This window comes from Mobula birostris, chromosome 6 (assembly GCF_030028105.1).
Source record: "Mobula birostris isolate sMobBir1 chromosome 6, sMobBir1.hap1, whole genome shotgun sequence".
NCBI classification, from domain to species: Eukaryota; Metazoa; Chordata; class Chondrichthyes; order Myliobatiformes; family Myliobatidae; genus Mobula; species Mobula birostris.
Window position 1 is genome coordinate 178,480,096 of NC_092375.1, and position 17,771 is coordinate 178,497,866.

At 42.2% G+C, this 17,771-nt stretch overlaps 1 protein-coding gene across 8 annotated transcripts in view; it reads right to left on the reverse strand.

The window, feature by feature from the left end:
• LOC140199612 (activin receptor type-1-like) overlaps positions 1 to 17,771 on the reverse strand; it is a 148,255-nt gene that overhangs the window by 32,681 nt on the left and 97,803 nt on the right. For all 8 annotated transcript variants that reach the window (XR_011886452.1, XM_072261970.1, XM_072261973.1 and 5 more), the window contains one exon: positions 3,867 to 4,013. Coding sequence is in view for 7 of the 8 variants with exons in the window: in XM_072261970.1 (XP_072118071.1) it covers positions 3,867 to 4,013 (147 nt within the window). In the remaining variant the exon portion in view is untranslated. The remainder of the gene's footprint in view (positions 1 to 3,866; positions 4,014 to 17,771) is intronic.

Consider the following 17,771-nt stretch of genomic DNA (forward strand, 5'->3'; position numbering starts at 1 on the left):
TGCACTTTGGAAGGACAAACCAAGGTAGAACATCAAGGAAAATGGTAGGGCACTGAGGAGTGCAGTGGAACAGAGGGATCTGGGAATGGAGATAGAAAATTCGCTAAAAGTGGCGTCACAGGTAGATAGGGTCGTAAACAGAGCTTTTGGTACATTGGCCTTTATAAATCAAAGTATTGAGTATAAGAGTTGGAATGTTATGGTGAGGTTGTATAAGGTGTTGGTGAAGCCAAATTTGGAGTATTGTGTGCAGTTTTGGTCACCAAAATTACAGGAAGGATAATAATAAGGTTGAAAGAGCGCAGAGAAGGTTTACAAGGATGTTGCCGGGACTTGAGAAACTGAGTTACAGAGAAAGGTTGAATAGGTTAGGACTTTATTTCCTGGAGCGTAGAAGAATGAGGGGAGATTTGATAGAGGTATATAAAATTATGATAGGTATAGATAGAGTGAATGCAAGCAGGCTTTTTCCACTGAGGCTAGGGGAGAAAAAAACCAGAGGACATGGGTTAAGAGTGAAGGGGGAAAAGTTTAAAGGGAACATTAGGGGGGGCTTCTTCACACAGAGAGTGGTGGGAATGTGGAATGAGCTTTCAGATGAAGTGGTAAATGTGGGCTCACTTTTAACATTTAAAAAAAACTTGGGCAGGTACATGGATGAGAGGTGTATGGAGGGATATGGTCCAGGTGCAGGTCAGTGGGACTAGGCAGAATAATGGTTTGGCACAGCCAAGAAGGGTCTGTGCTGTAATGTTCTAAGGTTCCATGGTTCTAAAACAGAGACAGATTAACATACACACACACATACACACAATAAACAGGAACAGGAGGCCAAATTCTAGGTCCTCCTGTTCCAGAGGAAGATATGGGCAAAAGCAATGTTCTTGCCCCATTCCCAGATCTCTTGATGCTGAAAAATTTCAATTTGCCATATATTAACACTTATATCCCCTTGGAAAAGAGTGTCAAAGATTCATACTCTTCTAAACAAAGCAGCACCGTAGTTCCATGTGATTGGCCAACCTCTCATCCCAAGTTCTTGACTTGACAGAAAGTAAAAGAAGGTAGACAACTAGTGGCTGAGAATTTTTTTTTATATAAAAAACAAGACCAAAGAAAACACTTTCAAAAGTCTTCATCAGAACACAATACTTTCTAATTAATGAACTTCTATAGTCGCCTCTCCAAACAGAGTTCACAACATATTGCAACAATTTGTCATACAAGTTATCACAGCACTTTTTCCTCTCCTTCACCCCAGTTGCTTGTACTTGCAAAACAAAAGTTAACAAGAACATTGTAACCTTCTGGAGACCAGCACCTACATTTAAGAGAGAAAAAAATCATTTTTCCATACTAAAGTGTTAATTTCACACTTCCTCAGATAATACCCCAGCTCATGTATTTTCCATAGATCTAACCACGCTCTCTTTGCAGACTCTTTACGTTCTCCTCTGTACTTACTGTCACAGCTAATATTAGTACATAACCAAAGTTCATTTGATGGATCAGAATCAAGTTTTTCATCTCTGACAAATGTTGTGAAATTTGTTTTGCGGTAGCATTATTGTGCAAGACATAAAAACTACTAATAAGATACAAGTTAATAAATAGTGCTGAAGAGGAATAATGAAGTAGCGCTCATGGGTTCATGAAACCCTTCAGATATCTAATGGTGGTCAGCTCAGTCAAGTTTATTCAGACAGATTGTAAATGGGGTAAAAAGCCCCATCAGGAACTTCACAAACTAGCTTTACAGATAGCACACTATACTAGACCTAAACGAGGAACGGGCACATGATTAGAAAATGCTGGAAACACTCAGACCAGGCCATATCAATGGCAAGAGAAACAGAATCAACTCTTCAAGTTAGAGACCCTTCTTCAGAACTGAAAAGATGACAAAAGGGGCTTGTAAAGCTGCAAACACGAGGAAATCTGCAGATGCTGGAAATTCAAGAAACTCAAAATGCTGGTGGAATGCAGCAGGCCAGGCAGGATCTCCCAGTGGCCACACATTTTAAATCCACGCCCCATTCCCATTCTGATATGTCCATCCATGGCCTCCCCTACTGTCAAGATGAAGCCACACTCAGGTTGGAGGAACAACATCTTATATTCCGTCTGGGTAGCCTCCAACCTGATGGCATGCACATTGACTTCTCTAACTTCCGTTAATGCCCCTCCTCCCCTTCTTACCTCACCCCTTATTTATTTTTTGCCTTTCTCTCTCTTTTTTCTCCCTCTGTCCCTCTCACTGTATCTTCCTCTGGTGCTCCCCTCCCCCTTTCTCTCTCCCTAGGCCTCCTGTCCCATGATCCTCTCCCTTCTCCAGCCTCGTATCCTTTTTGCCAATCAACTTTCCAGCTCTTAGCTCCATCCCTCCCCCTCCTGTCTTCTCCTATCATTTTGGATCTCCCCCTCCCACTTTCAAATCTCTTACCATCTCTTCTTTCAGTTAGTCCTGACAGGGGTCTCAGCCCAAAATGTCAACCGTACCTCTTCCTATAGATGCTGCCTGGCCTGCTGCGCCCACCAGCATTTTGTGTGCGTTGCTTGTAAAGCTGCAAGATGATTTGGGGGTTGAGGGGATGACTCAGACATGTGAAGCGGGGGTGACCATGGGGACAAAGTTATCTGGTTAATGAGCGAATGGGCAGCTCAGGCTGGACATGCCCCCACTCCATCTGACGCTGAGGTGTAAAGACGGCAATGGGAACACTGGATGAGTTGGCAGAGGAAATGGTGATGGTAAGAGTAATGATATTTAAAAGACACATGGACGGGCATTTGGATAGGAAATGTTTAGAGGTATATTAGCTAAGGGCAAGCAAAAGGGACCAACTCAGCTGGTCATCTTGGTTGGCATGCACAAGACAGGCCAAAGGGCCTGTTTCATGCTGCATTGCTCTCTGACTTTATCAGAGTTATAACCATCCTCACAGCTTTTCAAGCTACCCGTTTCCTTTTCAGTGCTGACAATCCAAAATGTTAACTGCTTCCCATCCTACAGATGCAGGCTAATTGGCTGAGTATTTTTATTCAAGATTTCTAGCACTAACAAATTAGCGTATACACACACGCGCGCACACACGCGCAAAAGACCTCTTTCATCTATTTACTGACATTCTTATGAGGGTTTTTAATATTTCTACTTAATTGTATTTATATTTCTTCCTGGTTTAATCTCACACCCATTTTCCCTCCTTTATCTTACCCTGATAGGGCCAAATGGTGCTGAACCTCATTTAATTTGAGGGCTCCAGTCATATTTTCTCATTTACACACTGACTGTCTCTACAAATCAGGAAAACTTATGACCTCCCTTAATATACGTCAGTGCTTCATGTCAAAGAGCAATATGTGATATCAAGCAACAAAAGTGAATTTTAGAGCAGATGCTCAGTAACTTGATCAAAAGGGAGAAAATAGAGGTAGAGTTGTCTAAGGATAAAAGAACAAGGTCTCAACAGCGAAAATGATCAACTGCAACAAATCAGGCTGAATTTTCAGCATGCAAAAAGAAATTTCACTCATAATCAAGACTGGACATGTATACAAGATTTAATAAAACAATATCAATTATAAACTAAGCATATTTAAACATTATGATAGTTTCAAACATGATTCTGAGTCGACAAAACCTTTCTAATTATCATTACAGAAAGAAAATACAAAAAAATCAAGTTCATGTTAAAAAAAAAATCACTGATTTGCTGCCAAATGTAGCGGTGAAAACTGCAACAGTGCAGCCTGTGATGGACTCATTACAGATGTTTTGTTTCAAGGTTAAAAGTGTATGTGCAAACCACGAGTTTGCAGAATTTTACTGACATCTGAGGATTACATGTCAATAACTCGCTCACCTAAAATGTTCTCATTTCGCAAGAGTACACTGTTGTAGATCTCAGTCTCTCTGAACCAGGATTTTTCATCTCTGGAAGAAAATATTTTCACTGCAACGTTTTCTCCTTGCCACAGACCTCGCCAAACCTCTCCAAAACGCCCTTTACCTAGGAAAAGGACCACAGGAGATACACCATTATAGACCCATTGGAACATTTACTAAACACACATTTCAACATACCACATCTTAACCTGAAAACCCTTTTAATAAACTGGTGATTAGTTAATTCAACAAACACCCTGAATTTAAAATGAAAAACTACAAGCAGTGCAATCCAGTCATAGAATTTATTAATTAATACAGTGATTAGTTTACTGCCCAAACACAAAAAACGAACTTCTTTATATTAAAAAAAAATCACATTTAAAGCTCAAAGAAAGAAACAATACCTTCAGATTGAAGAAGTAAGCAAATCTGAGTTGTAGCAATAGGCAACAGTACTTTGTTCAAAATACTGCTGCATTCTTCAAAATACAGTGGATTCCAGTTAACTGGGATAAATCAGGACTGGTACATTTTGGCCCAATTATGTAGCTGCCCCAATTAGCCGAAGTTTCATGGAAATAGTTTAAGGTATATAAAAACATAAACTACTGTTTAACTGAGTAACAAATTATGTTTTTAAATGAAATGCAGAACAAATTAAAACACTATTAATACTACTACGGTACTAGAAAACTGAATTAGTTCTTAATAGATATCAACAGAGGAACTCAGCGTATGCTGCCACATTCTTTTGATTGACTGTAAGTTGACAAAATCAGCACAGACACCTCATATAGATAGTGGACTGCCTTCACATAATCCTTCTGATGATTGCATCTCCAAACCTGAATGCTTGAAATGGCAGTGAGCAAAACACTTTTGAATTGCCTCACTGCTTACTTTTTGCTATCAGTGGCAAAAATCTCTGCTGTTTGAACACAAGCACACACAACTGATGCTATTTAAAAACTGTTCATTCTAAGCACAGGGTAGTGTCTAATGGATACACAAGTGCACACGTTCACCTGTTAGAAACTGGCAACAATCTCCTACAACAATGAAGAAGTATAGTGTACCAAATAAATGAAGGGAATCCTGGCTAGTTTCTCAATTAGAACCGTGAAGTCATAGAACACTACAGCATAGAACAGGCCACTCAGCCCATCTAGTCTCTGCCAAACCATGAATCTGCTTAGTCTCATTGACCCGCATCCGGGCCATAGCCCACCACACCCCTCCCATCCATATCCAAATTTCCCTTAAATGTTGAAATAGACCCCGCATCCACCACTGGCAGTTCGTTCCATACTCTCACCTCCCTCTGAGTGAAAAAAAAATCCTTGTGTTTGCTTTGAACATTTCCCCTTTTACCCAACTCCATTACAATCACTCCATTAGATCTTGTCCATTAAGTGTTGGCCCAAATAAGCAGCTGCCCCAATTAACCAAAATCCACTGTACATTGTTTTGAAACTATGTGACAACCAACGGATGGTTTATTTTAGTTGTGATTTATATTCTAACATTATATTTTAGTTATGGTATCGCAGGTTACTTCCACTTTACTCCAAAGTTTCAGTTTCTACCCTCTGGCGTTTTCTCTCCTATACCTCAGCCATGGAAGTTTTAAAACTTGTTGCAGTTCTTTGATGTCCTAGAAAGTAACACACTTCACAAACAAAATATAAAATTGCTTATTCAGCATGAACATAACAGTTGCTATGGATTATTTGAGACATTTTTTGGAGGTATGGAGGTAGGTAGTTAATTCTAAAAAGAACTAGTCTTCAAATAAAAAACCTGTTCACAGTTCATTTCCACTGATATTTGAAAACCGCAGAACCCAGCATACTGATTCTGTACCTTTCCAACTATTTACTAAAAAATAGTAAATATCAATGCCCTCCCTGATCTTAGATGAGGATTTCATTCAGCTTTCAATGAAACCCACATGTAAAATCAGGAGAGGCATCTTAAGTAGCCCTTTGCATTAACACATCATTAAAAGGCATACCCATCACTTAATTCAGATTTCAGAACATGCCTGCTTTGTCATATAATAATCTGGCCTTTTGCATATCCAAGGAATCATCGCTCAACACTGTAACAAAAGTAGTATGTATTAGTTTTGACTGCTTTCTGCTCAGAACTCACTCGACCAGTGCCTGATATTTGAATACTAAAAGAGGGTTCTGTCAGTTCAGATGTAAACAGATAATTGAAATATCCCTACAACCTATGGACCCAATTTCAAGGCCTCATCTCAAGTTCTCAATATTTAGTGCTTACTTATTTATTATTATTTTTTCCTTTTTGTATTTGCAGTTTGTTGTCTTTTACACATTGGTTGAATGCCAAAGTTGATGCATTCTTTCATTGATTCTACTATCATAATTATTCTTTTGTGGACTTATTGAGTATGCCCTCAAGAAAATGAATCTCAGAGTTGTGTATGGTGACATCTAACAAGGATGTCATGTTGAGGCTTTATAAAGCAGTGCTGTGGCCTCACTTGGGAGTATTCTGAGTTTTGGGCCCCACACTCAAGAAAAGAGAAGGTTCAAAGGAGGCTCATGAAAACGATTCCAGGATTGAAAGGCTTGTCATATGAGGAGCATTTGATGGCTCTGGGCCTGTTACTCACTAGAATTCAGAATAATGAGGGGCGACCTAATTGAAACCTATCGAATTTTGAAAGGTATCAATGGAGTGGATGTTTCTTATGGTGGGGGAGCTTAAGACCAGGGGACACAACCTCAGGAATAGAGGAATGTCTATTTAGAATGGAGATGAAGACGAATTTCTTTACCCAGAAAGTGGTGAATCTGTGAAATTCGTTGCCACAGGTGGCTGTGAAAGCCAAATCATTGGGTATATTTAAGGCAGAGGTTGATAGATTCTTGATTAGTCAGGACATGAGGGATGTGGGAAAAAGGCAGGAGACTGGGGCAGAGAGAAAAAAATATCAGCCATGATGAAATGGCAGAGTAGACTCGATGGGTTATTGGCCTAATTCTGCTCCTTTATCTCATGTCTTATATATGTACTTAGATAATAAATTTACTTTGATCCTTTTAACTCTGTAAAGTTACCTGTCTACATTCAACTGTTAAAGTAGGTAACTACAGCCATCAAAAATATAATTAATTGTTTATCGTTGTTGGTGTTTTAAGTAGTATAAACATTACTCTACTGTTTTGTGTCACTAGAGGAGAAATAGATGCTCCAGAATACCTGCTTCTGTTGAATAAAGATGTTTTGCACTTACCAACTTCAATCTCCCAATGACAATACAGATACAACACTTGGGGCTCATCTGGGATACATTCATGACTCATTATATTGCCGGGAAGGAAGGGCACCAGAGGAAGGTAATAGGCAGGTGATAGAAGCAGCAAGAGGCCAGACTGGGAAATAGAAGATGAGGGAACCATTTTCATGCCATCAAGTTGAAGGCTTCCTGGACAGAATATGAGGTGTTGCTCCTCCACCCCGAGACTTCTATCATCTTGGCAAAAGTGGAGGCTATGGACTGACATGTCTGAACACGAACAGGGATAGGAATTAAAATGCTTCGTCACCAGGAAATTCTGGTTTTGGTGGATGGAACGGAGATGCTCCTCTTCCCCAACTCCTCTACAATGGTCGAGTTATTGGAAGAACTATTTGGGGCCCTGAACGGAGGTAAGGGAGGAGGTGAATGATAGGCAAAGCCTTTCTGTCACTTGCAGGGATATGTGCCAGGAGGGAGATTAGTAGGGAGGGGTGAATGGATAAGGAAACCACAAAGGGAAGGATTCCTGAGGAAAGCAGAGAATGGAGTGGAAGAGGTAAAGATATATTTGGTGGTAGGATCCCATTGAGGATTGCAAAAGTTGCTGAGAATGTGTTGGATGCAGTGCCTCATGGTGTGGTAAGTGAGAACAAGAGGAACTCTATCCCTGTTAAAGTGACAGAAAGATAGTGTGAGTGCAGATATCTGGACAAGATGCCAGTGAGGGCAGCATCAAATGGTGGAGGAAGAAAAACCTCATACTTTGAAAGAGGACGATATCTCTGATGTCCTGGAAAACCTCATCCTGGAAATAGCGGAAACAAAGAAACTGAGAAAAGGGATGTATTTTTACAGGACACAGGGTGGGAAGAGGTATAGTCAAGAGAGTCGTGGAAACTGACAGGCTATAAAAGATGTCCGTGGACAGTTTGTCTCCAGAGATGGAGCCTGAGAGATCGAGAAAAAAAGGAGAGAGATGTCAGAAATGGACCGAATAACCCATCACCTTCTAGCTTGTCCTTCTTTTCCTCCCCCCAACCTTTTTTATTCTTCCCCCTTCCCTTCCAGTCCTGAAGAAAGGTCTCAGCCCAAAATGTCAACTGTTTATTCATTTCCATTAATGCTGCCTGACCTGCTGGATTCCTCCAGCATTTTGTGTGTGTTGCTCAGAAACCTCTCTGTTCACACTCACTGCTGACCAGATTACAGAACTATGAAGACAGTATCTAGGTCAAGTAGAGAGCTGACAGTGGTCCCCTACGGATGTACACAAGATCTTTAATAGGGGGCCAGCAATGCAACATGTAGGTGGACATGGGGGCATCTCTGGCAGTAACAGCCCTACTTTCAATGACTGGAGAGATTGTTTATATTACCATGAGGAAAACAATGAGGGCAAAGACAAGAGTCTGGTGAGGTGGAAGACAGGCGGATCTCTATATTTGTTCCATCTCAGAGGAGAGGGGTTGGGAAACAACAAGGGTAGAAAGAGGAGAACCTCAGGTACTTGAGAGAGGGGAAGTGCACCCTCCAGTTCTGAGTATGCCCAAACATCTGTCCTGGGGACAAATAACTTCGAAAGGTAGTTGCCATTATTAACTAAGGAAACATTGCTGAGTCAGAGCCAGTGAATATGCACAACCTGCAGACAACACACCACAGTCAGCAAAGCTGCAGCAGCCCTAATCAAGATCTGGACCCAGAACTGTGTGGATGTCAGGAGTTCCCAAGGAAATGGGCCAAACACATACAAGAACAGTTGGAACCAGTACACTTACTTAAGGAGATAGCAGTAATTAAACCAAAGAGGAAAAGCAAAAGTGGGGAACAGGAAAGGAATGAGAGAGCAGTTCTCAAGGGGAAAAAGAACAGGAGATAACAGAATTTGCTTGCATTAAAAAAGGAACTACCAAAGCTAATTCAGTAAAATTATGTAGAGCTGTTGGGATCAAGCAGTAGAGCAAAGAAAGGAAAGATGGTAACTAAACTCATGGGGAGCACTGTTGTCTCTAAGCTGCATGGGTGCTCTACCTCACAGTAACAAAAATGTTCCCATGCACATAGCCTTTGTTGCCACGCAGCTAGAAAAAGTTTACAAAGTATAAAATACTTTCTTTGTTATACTGTATTTCATTAACCCTTCAAATAATAAATAAAATCTAAAGATTGCGTTTTTTCAATTTTCAAGTATTTATAGTATGAATATTACAAAAAATGTGCCATGTAAAAATTTCAGATCCTCCAAAAATTTCCTGCTCAGAGCAAGGGTTGATCTGTGCCACTGTAAAATAAAATTTTAGGGAACGTTGATGGGAAGGCAGGTGTAGCTGAGCTCCAGTGTGTATTGCACAAATATTGCTAAAGTTATATCATGGGGATATCTATTTGGTAAAGCACATCACGATCAGGACTCTAGCAGGTCTGGTGGTGACCAGGGACGAGCAGTAGAGACACAGATTCTGTCTGTACTGTTATCACATGTGCCAACTATTACCCAGACAAGAGCACTAAAGTGTGACTAGCAAATCAGCTTTGTGGGTAGTGGGAAAACGTCCAGGTAGACTTCTTGAGCCCAAAACATTGAGGGAAAAGCTACTGTCTTATGACCATGGGTCAGATCACTTCCCTGTTGGGTAAAGTCTTTCCCGACAGGAGAGTGCACCATCAATCTGGCATCATAAATTTTGGCTCAGGACATCCTGAGGAGCCACTTCTTCCCCTCTGACAGCAGATTTTTTGAACAGTCCATGAGCACTACTTCATTATTCTTTTGTTTTTGCACAATTTATTTGGTAATTGTGTTAATTTTATGCCTTTGCTGTGTTGCTGCTGCAAAATAACAAATTTCACAAAACACAAATCAGTGATAATAGAGCCGATTCTGGAACTCCAGCCCAGGTAGATTCAGATTTCACGAGCAGAGTGACAGAAGAAATCTGCAAACTGCAAGGAATCAGATAATGATACCCTGTACCCCACCACCCCCAGAGCTCAGGAATGTGAGAGAAAATAGACTGAACAATCAAAGTAATGTTACCCAGGTACTGCCAGCAGTCCCAATGAGACAGACAGTGACAAAATGCTGCATGCTGGGTCTCAACCTGTGTTCTAACAATCTCATTACAGGGAACTTAAATAAAGAACATCCCATCCTGCTTCACAGCTCTCTGCTGCTAAGGGAACAAGCATATGAATGTCAACAGGAAAGACACCAAGTGCACAACAGTAAGCCGTGATGAAAGAACTAAAATGTAATGGAAATTGCATTTGTAATGAAAGCTGATTCTAGGTGTCAGAGATCTAGTGGGATAGATCAGAGCAAAAGGAAATGTTGGAAGGGATCCAAGTTACGGCAAAAGACAACTTTGAAAACCAGACAAAGTGCAGAATACAAGGTAATCACTTCAGCAGGGATGGAAGGCAATACTAAATGAGCTGGGCCTTTTCAGTGGTGGGGCCAGCGAGTGAAAGGACACAATAGGTGGAGATGTCATTGGGGGAAGAACCTTACAGTCATTGATATAGTAGGTGTGTATTCTTTTCTGCTCAAAACCCCTCAGCCTACCTAGCACCACTGTTTGAATATCTCTGTGTGCCACAGTTCCCTAGGAGATATTGGACTGCTTAGAGGCAGCTCAAAAGTAGTAAGCGGGGGCAGCCAAGACATTTTGTGCACCCGAGGAGATATTGGATTGTGCATAATTAGGCATTTGGCAAGTGCCAATAAAAAGTTAGGTTTAAGTGGAACAGCTGTTATGGGAGCAGCAATGAGTGGGCCAGAGTAAGAGTGGAGAGCTCAGGCTTTTGCTCAGAGGCTTCAGTGAGGAGAGGTGAGGGATGTAGGTAGATTATTCTTTTTTTTCCCTCTTTGCACATTTGGAGCAGTGGGGATGCCACACAGGATAGCGGAATGCTCCTCTTGTGGGTTGCAGGAAGGCAGGGCCCCTCCAGTGTCCTTGATGACCTCAGCAAGAAATGCATCCAGCCACAGCTTCTTTCACACCTTGGAGCCAGAGCTGGAGGCACGCCAGATCACTCGGGAGGCTGAGGGGTTGATCGACAGGATATTCAGGGAGGTAGGTACACACAATCTGCAGAACACAGGCGACTGGGTGAGCATCAGGAGGTGGAAAGGGGACAGGAAGCCAGTTCAGGGGCCATTCCCTCAGTAACAGGCATACCACTTCCGATACTGTTGGGGTGATGACCTAGCAGAGGAAGGCCACAGCAGTCAGGTACCTGGCAGAGAGTCCGGCTCTCTGGCTCAGAGGGAAAAGGAGGGGGGAGAAGAGGAGTGCAATAGTGAAAGGGGATCCTATTGCTAGAGGAGCCGACAGGAGATTCTGTGGATATGAGAGACACACCCAGATGGTATGTTGCCTCCCAGCTGCCAAGGTCAGGGAGGTCTGAGGTTGTGACCAGAACATTCTAAAGGGGGAGAGCGACCAGCCAGTAGTCATGATACATATTGGTACTGACGACATAGATAGGAAAATGGAGGTGGTCCTGAGGTGAGAATATAGGGAGTTAGGTAGAAAGCTGAAAAGCAGAACCTCCAGGGTAGTAATCTCTGGATGCTTGTGGCACATGCCAGTCAGGGCAAGAATAGTATGATTTGGCAGTTAAATGTATGGCTGAGAAATTGGTGTAGAGGCAGGGTTTCAGATTTCTGGATCATCGTGATCTTTTCTGGGGAAGGTATGAATGTACAAAAAGAGAGGTTTCACCTGAACCCGAAAGGGACCAGTATCCTTGTGGACGGGTTTGTGAAAGCTGTTTGGGAGGGTTTAAACTAATTTGGCAGGGGGTGGGAGTTGGAGTGATAGGGCTGAGGATGGGGCAGATGGTATACAAGGAGACGCTGTGTGTAGTGAGACTGTGAGGAAGGACAGGCAGATAATAGGGCAAAATTACAGTTTGTGGGATGAGTTGAAGTGTAACATGGGAGCAAAAGTGAAAAGGGTGATGGATACAAGATTGAAGGTGTTACATTTGAATGCACAGTGTATGGAATAAGGTAGATGATCTTGTAGCAGTCAGAGCAGGTATGGCATTGCTGGCGTAACTGAGTTGTGGCTGAGAGATCATACTTGGGAGCTTGACATCCAAGGATTCACATTGTATTGAACATACAGGCAGGTAGGCAGACTGAGTGAGGTGGCTGTTGGTAAAAGAAAATTAAGTCAAATATTTAAAAAGAGGTGACATAGAATCAGAAGATGTAGAATCCCAGTGGGTAGAATTAACAAAATGCATGAGTAAAAAGATGCTAATGGGAGTTATATACTGGCCTCTGAATGGTACCCAGGATGTGTAGTATAAATTACAATGGGAGATTTTTAAAAAGAAATGCAAAAATGGCAAAGTTACGATAGTAATGGTGGATTTCAATATGCTGGTAGTTTGGAAAAATCGGATTGGTGCTAATCCCAAGGGAGGGCAATTGTAGAATGCCTGTGAGATGGCATTTCAGAGAAGCTTGTGGCTGAGCCCATTAGGGCAGGGGCTTCATGCACACCTCGGTTAATGGTAGGGATCCATGACATAAAAAAGTTTGGAAATTCCTGCACTAGGGAAAAGATAGGTGTTGTGTAATGAACCAGATTTGGTTAGGGAGCTTAAGGTAAAGGAACCCTTATCATGCTGTGATCATAATTCACACTACAGTTTAAGAGGAAGAAGATAAGGTTAGAGTATCAGTATTTATAGTGCCTATAAAAGTATTCACCTCCCTCGGAAGTTTTCAAGTTTTACTGTTTTACAACATTGAATCACAGTGGATTTAACTTGGCTTTTTGACATTGATCAACAGGAAAAGATATTTCCATGTCAAAGAGAAAACGGATCTCTGCAAAGTGATCTAAATTAATTACAAATATAAAACACAAAATAATTAATTGCATAAGTATTCAACCCCTTTAATACGACACACCAAATCATCACTGGTACAGCCACCAACAAACAACAAGAATTCTGCAGATGCTGGAAATTCAAGCAACACACATCAAAGTTGCTGGTGAATGAAGCAGGCCAGGCAGCATCTGTAGGAAGAGGTGCAGTCGACGTTTCAGGCCGAGACCCTTCGTCAGGACTAACTGAAGGAAGAGTGAGTAAGGGATTGAAAGTTGGAGGGGGAGGGGGAGATCCAAAATGATAGGAGAAGACAGGAGGTGGAGGGATAGAGCCAAGAGCTGGACAGGTGATAGGCAAAAGAGGATACGAGAGGATCATGGGACAGGAGGTCCGGGAAGAAAGACAAGGGCGGGGGGGACCCAGAGGATGGGCAAGAGGTATATTCAGAGGGACAGAGGGAGAAAAAGGAGAGTGAGAGAAAGAATGTGTGCATAAAAATAAGTAACAGCTGGGGTACGAGGGGGAGGTGGGGCCTTAGCGGAAGTTAGAGAAGTCGATGTTCATGCCATCAGGTTGGAGGCTACCCAGACGGAATATAAGGTGTTGTTCCTCCAACCTGAGTGTGGCTTCATCTTTACAGTAGAGGAGGCCGTGGATAGACATGTCAGAATGGGAATGGGATATGGAATTAAAATGTGTGGCCACTGGGAGATCCTGCTTTCTCTGGCGGACAGAGCGTAGATGTTCAGCAAAGCGGTCTCCCAGTCTGCGTCGGGTCTCACCAATATATAAAAGGCCACATCGGGAGCACCGGACGCAGTATATCACCCCAGTCAACCGGACGCAGTATATCACCCCAGTCGACTCACAGGTGAAGTGTTGCCTCACCTGGAAGGACTGTTTGGGGCCCTGAATGGTGGTAAGGGAGGAAGTGTAAGGGCATGTGTAGCACTTGTTCCGCTTACACGGATAAGTGCCAGGAGGGAGATCAGTGGGGAGGGATGGGGGGGACGAATGGACAAGGGAGTTGTGTAGGGAGCGATCCCTGCGGAATGCAGGGGGGGGGGGGGGAGGGAAAGATGTGCTTAGTGGTGGGATCCCGTTGGAGGTGGCGGAAGTTACGGAGAATAATATGTTGGACCCGGAGGCTGGTGGGGTGGTAGGTGAGGACACCTACCTGGTACAGCCAATTGGTTTTAGAAGTCACATAATTAGTTAACTGGAGATCACCTATGTGCAGTCAAGGTGTTTTAATGGATTGTAGTAAAAATACACCTGTATCTGGAAGGTCTAGCTGCTGGTGAGTCAGTATCCTAACAAAAACTACACCATGAAGACAAAAGAACACTCTAAGCAACTCCACAAAAAAAGTTACTGAAAAGCACAAGTCAGGAGATGGATACAGGAAAATTTCCAAGTCACTGATTATCCCTTGGAGCACAGTTAAGTCAATCATCAAGAAATGGAAAGAATATGGCACAGCTGTAAACCTTCCTAGAGCAGACCGTCCTCAAAAACTGAGTGATTGTGCAAGAAGGGGACTAATGAGGGAGGACACCAAGAAACCTATAACATCTCCGGAGGAGTTACAAGTTTCTGTGGCAGAGACTGCACATACAACTGTTGCCCAGTTGCGACACCAGTCATAGCCTTATGGGAGAGAGCCAGGGAGAAAGCCACTGTTGAAAACAAAACTCACATGAAATCTCAGCTAGAGTTTGCCTGAAGGCATACGGGAGACTCTGAAGTCAGCTGGAAGAGGGTTCTATGGTTTAATGAAAACAAAACTGAGCATTTTGACCATCAGACTAAACACTTTGTTTGGTGTAACCCAAACACCGCACATCATCAAAAACACACCATCCCTACCATGAAGCATGGAAGTAGCTGTATCATGCCGTGGGGTGCTTCACTGCAGCAGGCCCTGGAAAGCTTGTAAAGGTAGAGGGTAAAATGAATGCAGCAAAATACAGGGAAATTCTGGACAAAAACCTGATGCAGTCTGCAAAAGAACTGCGACTTGTGAGAAAATTTGTTTCCCAGCAAGACAATGACCCCAAGCATAAAACCAAAGCTACAGAGGAATGGCTTAAAAACAACAAAGTTAATGTCCTTGAGTGGCCAAGTCAGAGTCCAGACCTCAATCCAATTGAGAATTTGTGGCTGGACTTGAAAAGGGCTCTTCACTCGCAATCCCCATGCAATCTGACAGAGCTTGAGCAGTTTTGTAAAGAAGAATGGGGAAAAATTACAGTGTCCAGATGTGCAAAGCTGATAGAGACCTATCCACACAAACTCAAGGCTGTAATTGCTGCCAAAGCATCTACTAAATATCGATTTGAAGGGAGTGAACACTTATGCAATCAATTATCTTGTGTTTTATATCTGTAATTAATTTAGATCACTTTGTAGAGATCTGTTTTTACTTTCACACAAAGGAGTCTTTTTTTCTGTTAATCTGCATCAAAAAAGCTAAATTAAATCCAATGTGATTCAGTGTTGTAAAACAATAAAACATGAAAATTTCTGGGGGGGGGGCAGGGTGAATACTTTTTATGGGCACTACATATGGAGTAAAGGAAATTACAGAGGCATGAGAGAGAAGCTGGCCAAACTTAACTGGAAGGTGACTCTAGCAGGGACGACTGCAAAACAGAAATGGCTGGAGTTTCTGGGAGCTATTCAGAAGGTTAAGGACAGATGCATCCAAAAGATCAAGTATTCTAAAGAAAAGGCAACACAACCGAGGCTGACAGGGAAAATGGAAGACAGCATAAAAGCACAAGAGAGGGCATATAATACAGCAAAAATTAGTGGGAAGTTAGAGAAATAGGAAACTTTTAAAAACCAACAAAAGACAACTAAAAAGCTATAAAAGGAGAGAAAAGATGAAATATGAAGGTAAGCTAGCCAATAACAACAACGAAGATGCCAAATTTTTTCCAGATATATAAACAGTAACAGAGAAGTGAGAATGGATACTGGACCACCAGAAAATGATCCTGAAGAGGAAGTAATTGGGGACAAAGAAAGGACAAACTGATTAAGTATTTTGCATCAGTCTTCACGCTGGAAGACACTAGCTGCATGCCAGATTTGCGAGTGTGTCAGGAGGTAGAAGTGAGTGTCGTTGCTGTTACTAAGGACAGGGTACTTGGGCAGCTGAACAGTCTGAGGGTAGATAAGTCACCTGCACCAGATGGACTGCACCCCAGGGTTCTGACGGGGGTAGTTGAAGAGATAGTGGAGGCATTAGTAATGATCTTTCAAGAATCACTAGATTCTGGAATAGTTCCAGAGTACTGGAAAATAGCAAATGTCACTCCAGTTTTTTAAAGAAGGGAAGGAAGGAAATTATACACTAGTTTGGTTGACTTCAGTGGTTGGGAAATGTTGGAGTCCATTAGTAAGAATAAGGTTTTGGAATTCCTGGAGTTGCAGATAAAGTAGGCCAAAGTCAGTATGGTTTCCTTAAGGGGAAATCTAGCCTGACAAATCTGTTAGAATTCTTTGATGAAATGACAGGCAAGATAGACAAAGGAGAGTTAGTGGATGCTGTTTACTTGGATTTTCAGAAGGCCTGTCACACATGAAGCTGCTTAAGAAGGGTCCATGGTATCACAAACAAATAAACCAGCAAGGATAAATGATTGGTTGAGTGGCAGGAATCAAGGGTATGAATAAATAGGCCTATTCTGGTTGGCTGCATATGCCTAGCGGTGTTACGGAGGGTCGGTATTGGGACCACTTCGTTTCAGGTTGAGTCAGTGGTGAGGAAGGCAAACGCAATGTTAGCATTCACTTTGAAAGGACTAGAGCAGGGGTTCCAAACTTTTTTTTTAATGCCATGGAGCCTCACTGTGAACTGAACTCGTTTTTTTTTAAAAAAAAAGGGTAGCATACAAAACCTAAGAAACTATAGGGCCGTGAGTTTGACATCGATCGTGGTTAAATTTCTGTGGGGGGTTCCGAGGGGCAGAATCAACCAACATTTGGAGAGATTTGGAATGATCAACATGGCTTCGTTTAACAAGTCTCAGGGTTTGATGAGGAGGTAACCAAAAGGGTAGATGAGGGAGGGCACTAGACATTATGTACATAAACCTTGGAAGGGCATTTGAAAAGGTCCCTCATGACAGGCTATTCTGAAGGTTAGATCACATGGAATCTGGGGAAAATAGACTGAAGGTCTGTGTCCAATTGTGTGCCACAGGGATTAATGCCAGTACCTTTGCTGTTTGTAATTTATATAAATGATTTGGCTGTGACCATACAAGACATGATTACCAAGTCTGCAGAGATACTGAAAGGTGGTGTAAAACGTTATGAAAAATTACTGGAGATCTTGATCAGCTGGTTTGTGGGCTGAGGATTGGCAAATGGCTTTCACTGCAGATAAACATGAGGCACTGCATTTTGGGAGATCAAATCAGAAGAGGGCTTGTACGTGAATGAATCATAGGGACTTGGTGAGTGTTATGGAACAGAGGGACTTAGGAGTGCAAGTGTAAAACTCACTGAAAGCGGTGTCATACATAGATAGGGTGGTGAAGGCAGCATTTGACGTGCTGCTTTTCATCAGACAGGGCACTGAGCATAGCAGTTACACTGCAATTATACAAAATATTGCCGAGGTCACTCTTGGAGTTTTGAGTCCAGTTTTGGTCACTTTGTTGTAGGAATGATGATATTAAACTAGAAAGAGTGCAGAGGAGACTTACCAGGATGTTGTCTGGACTTTTGAGCCTGAGT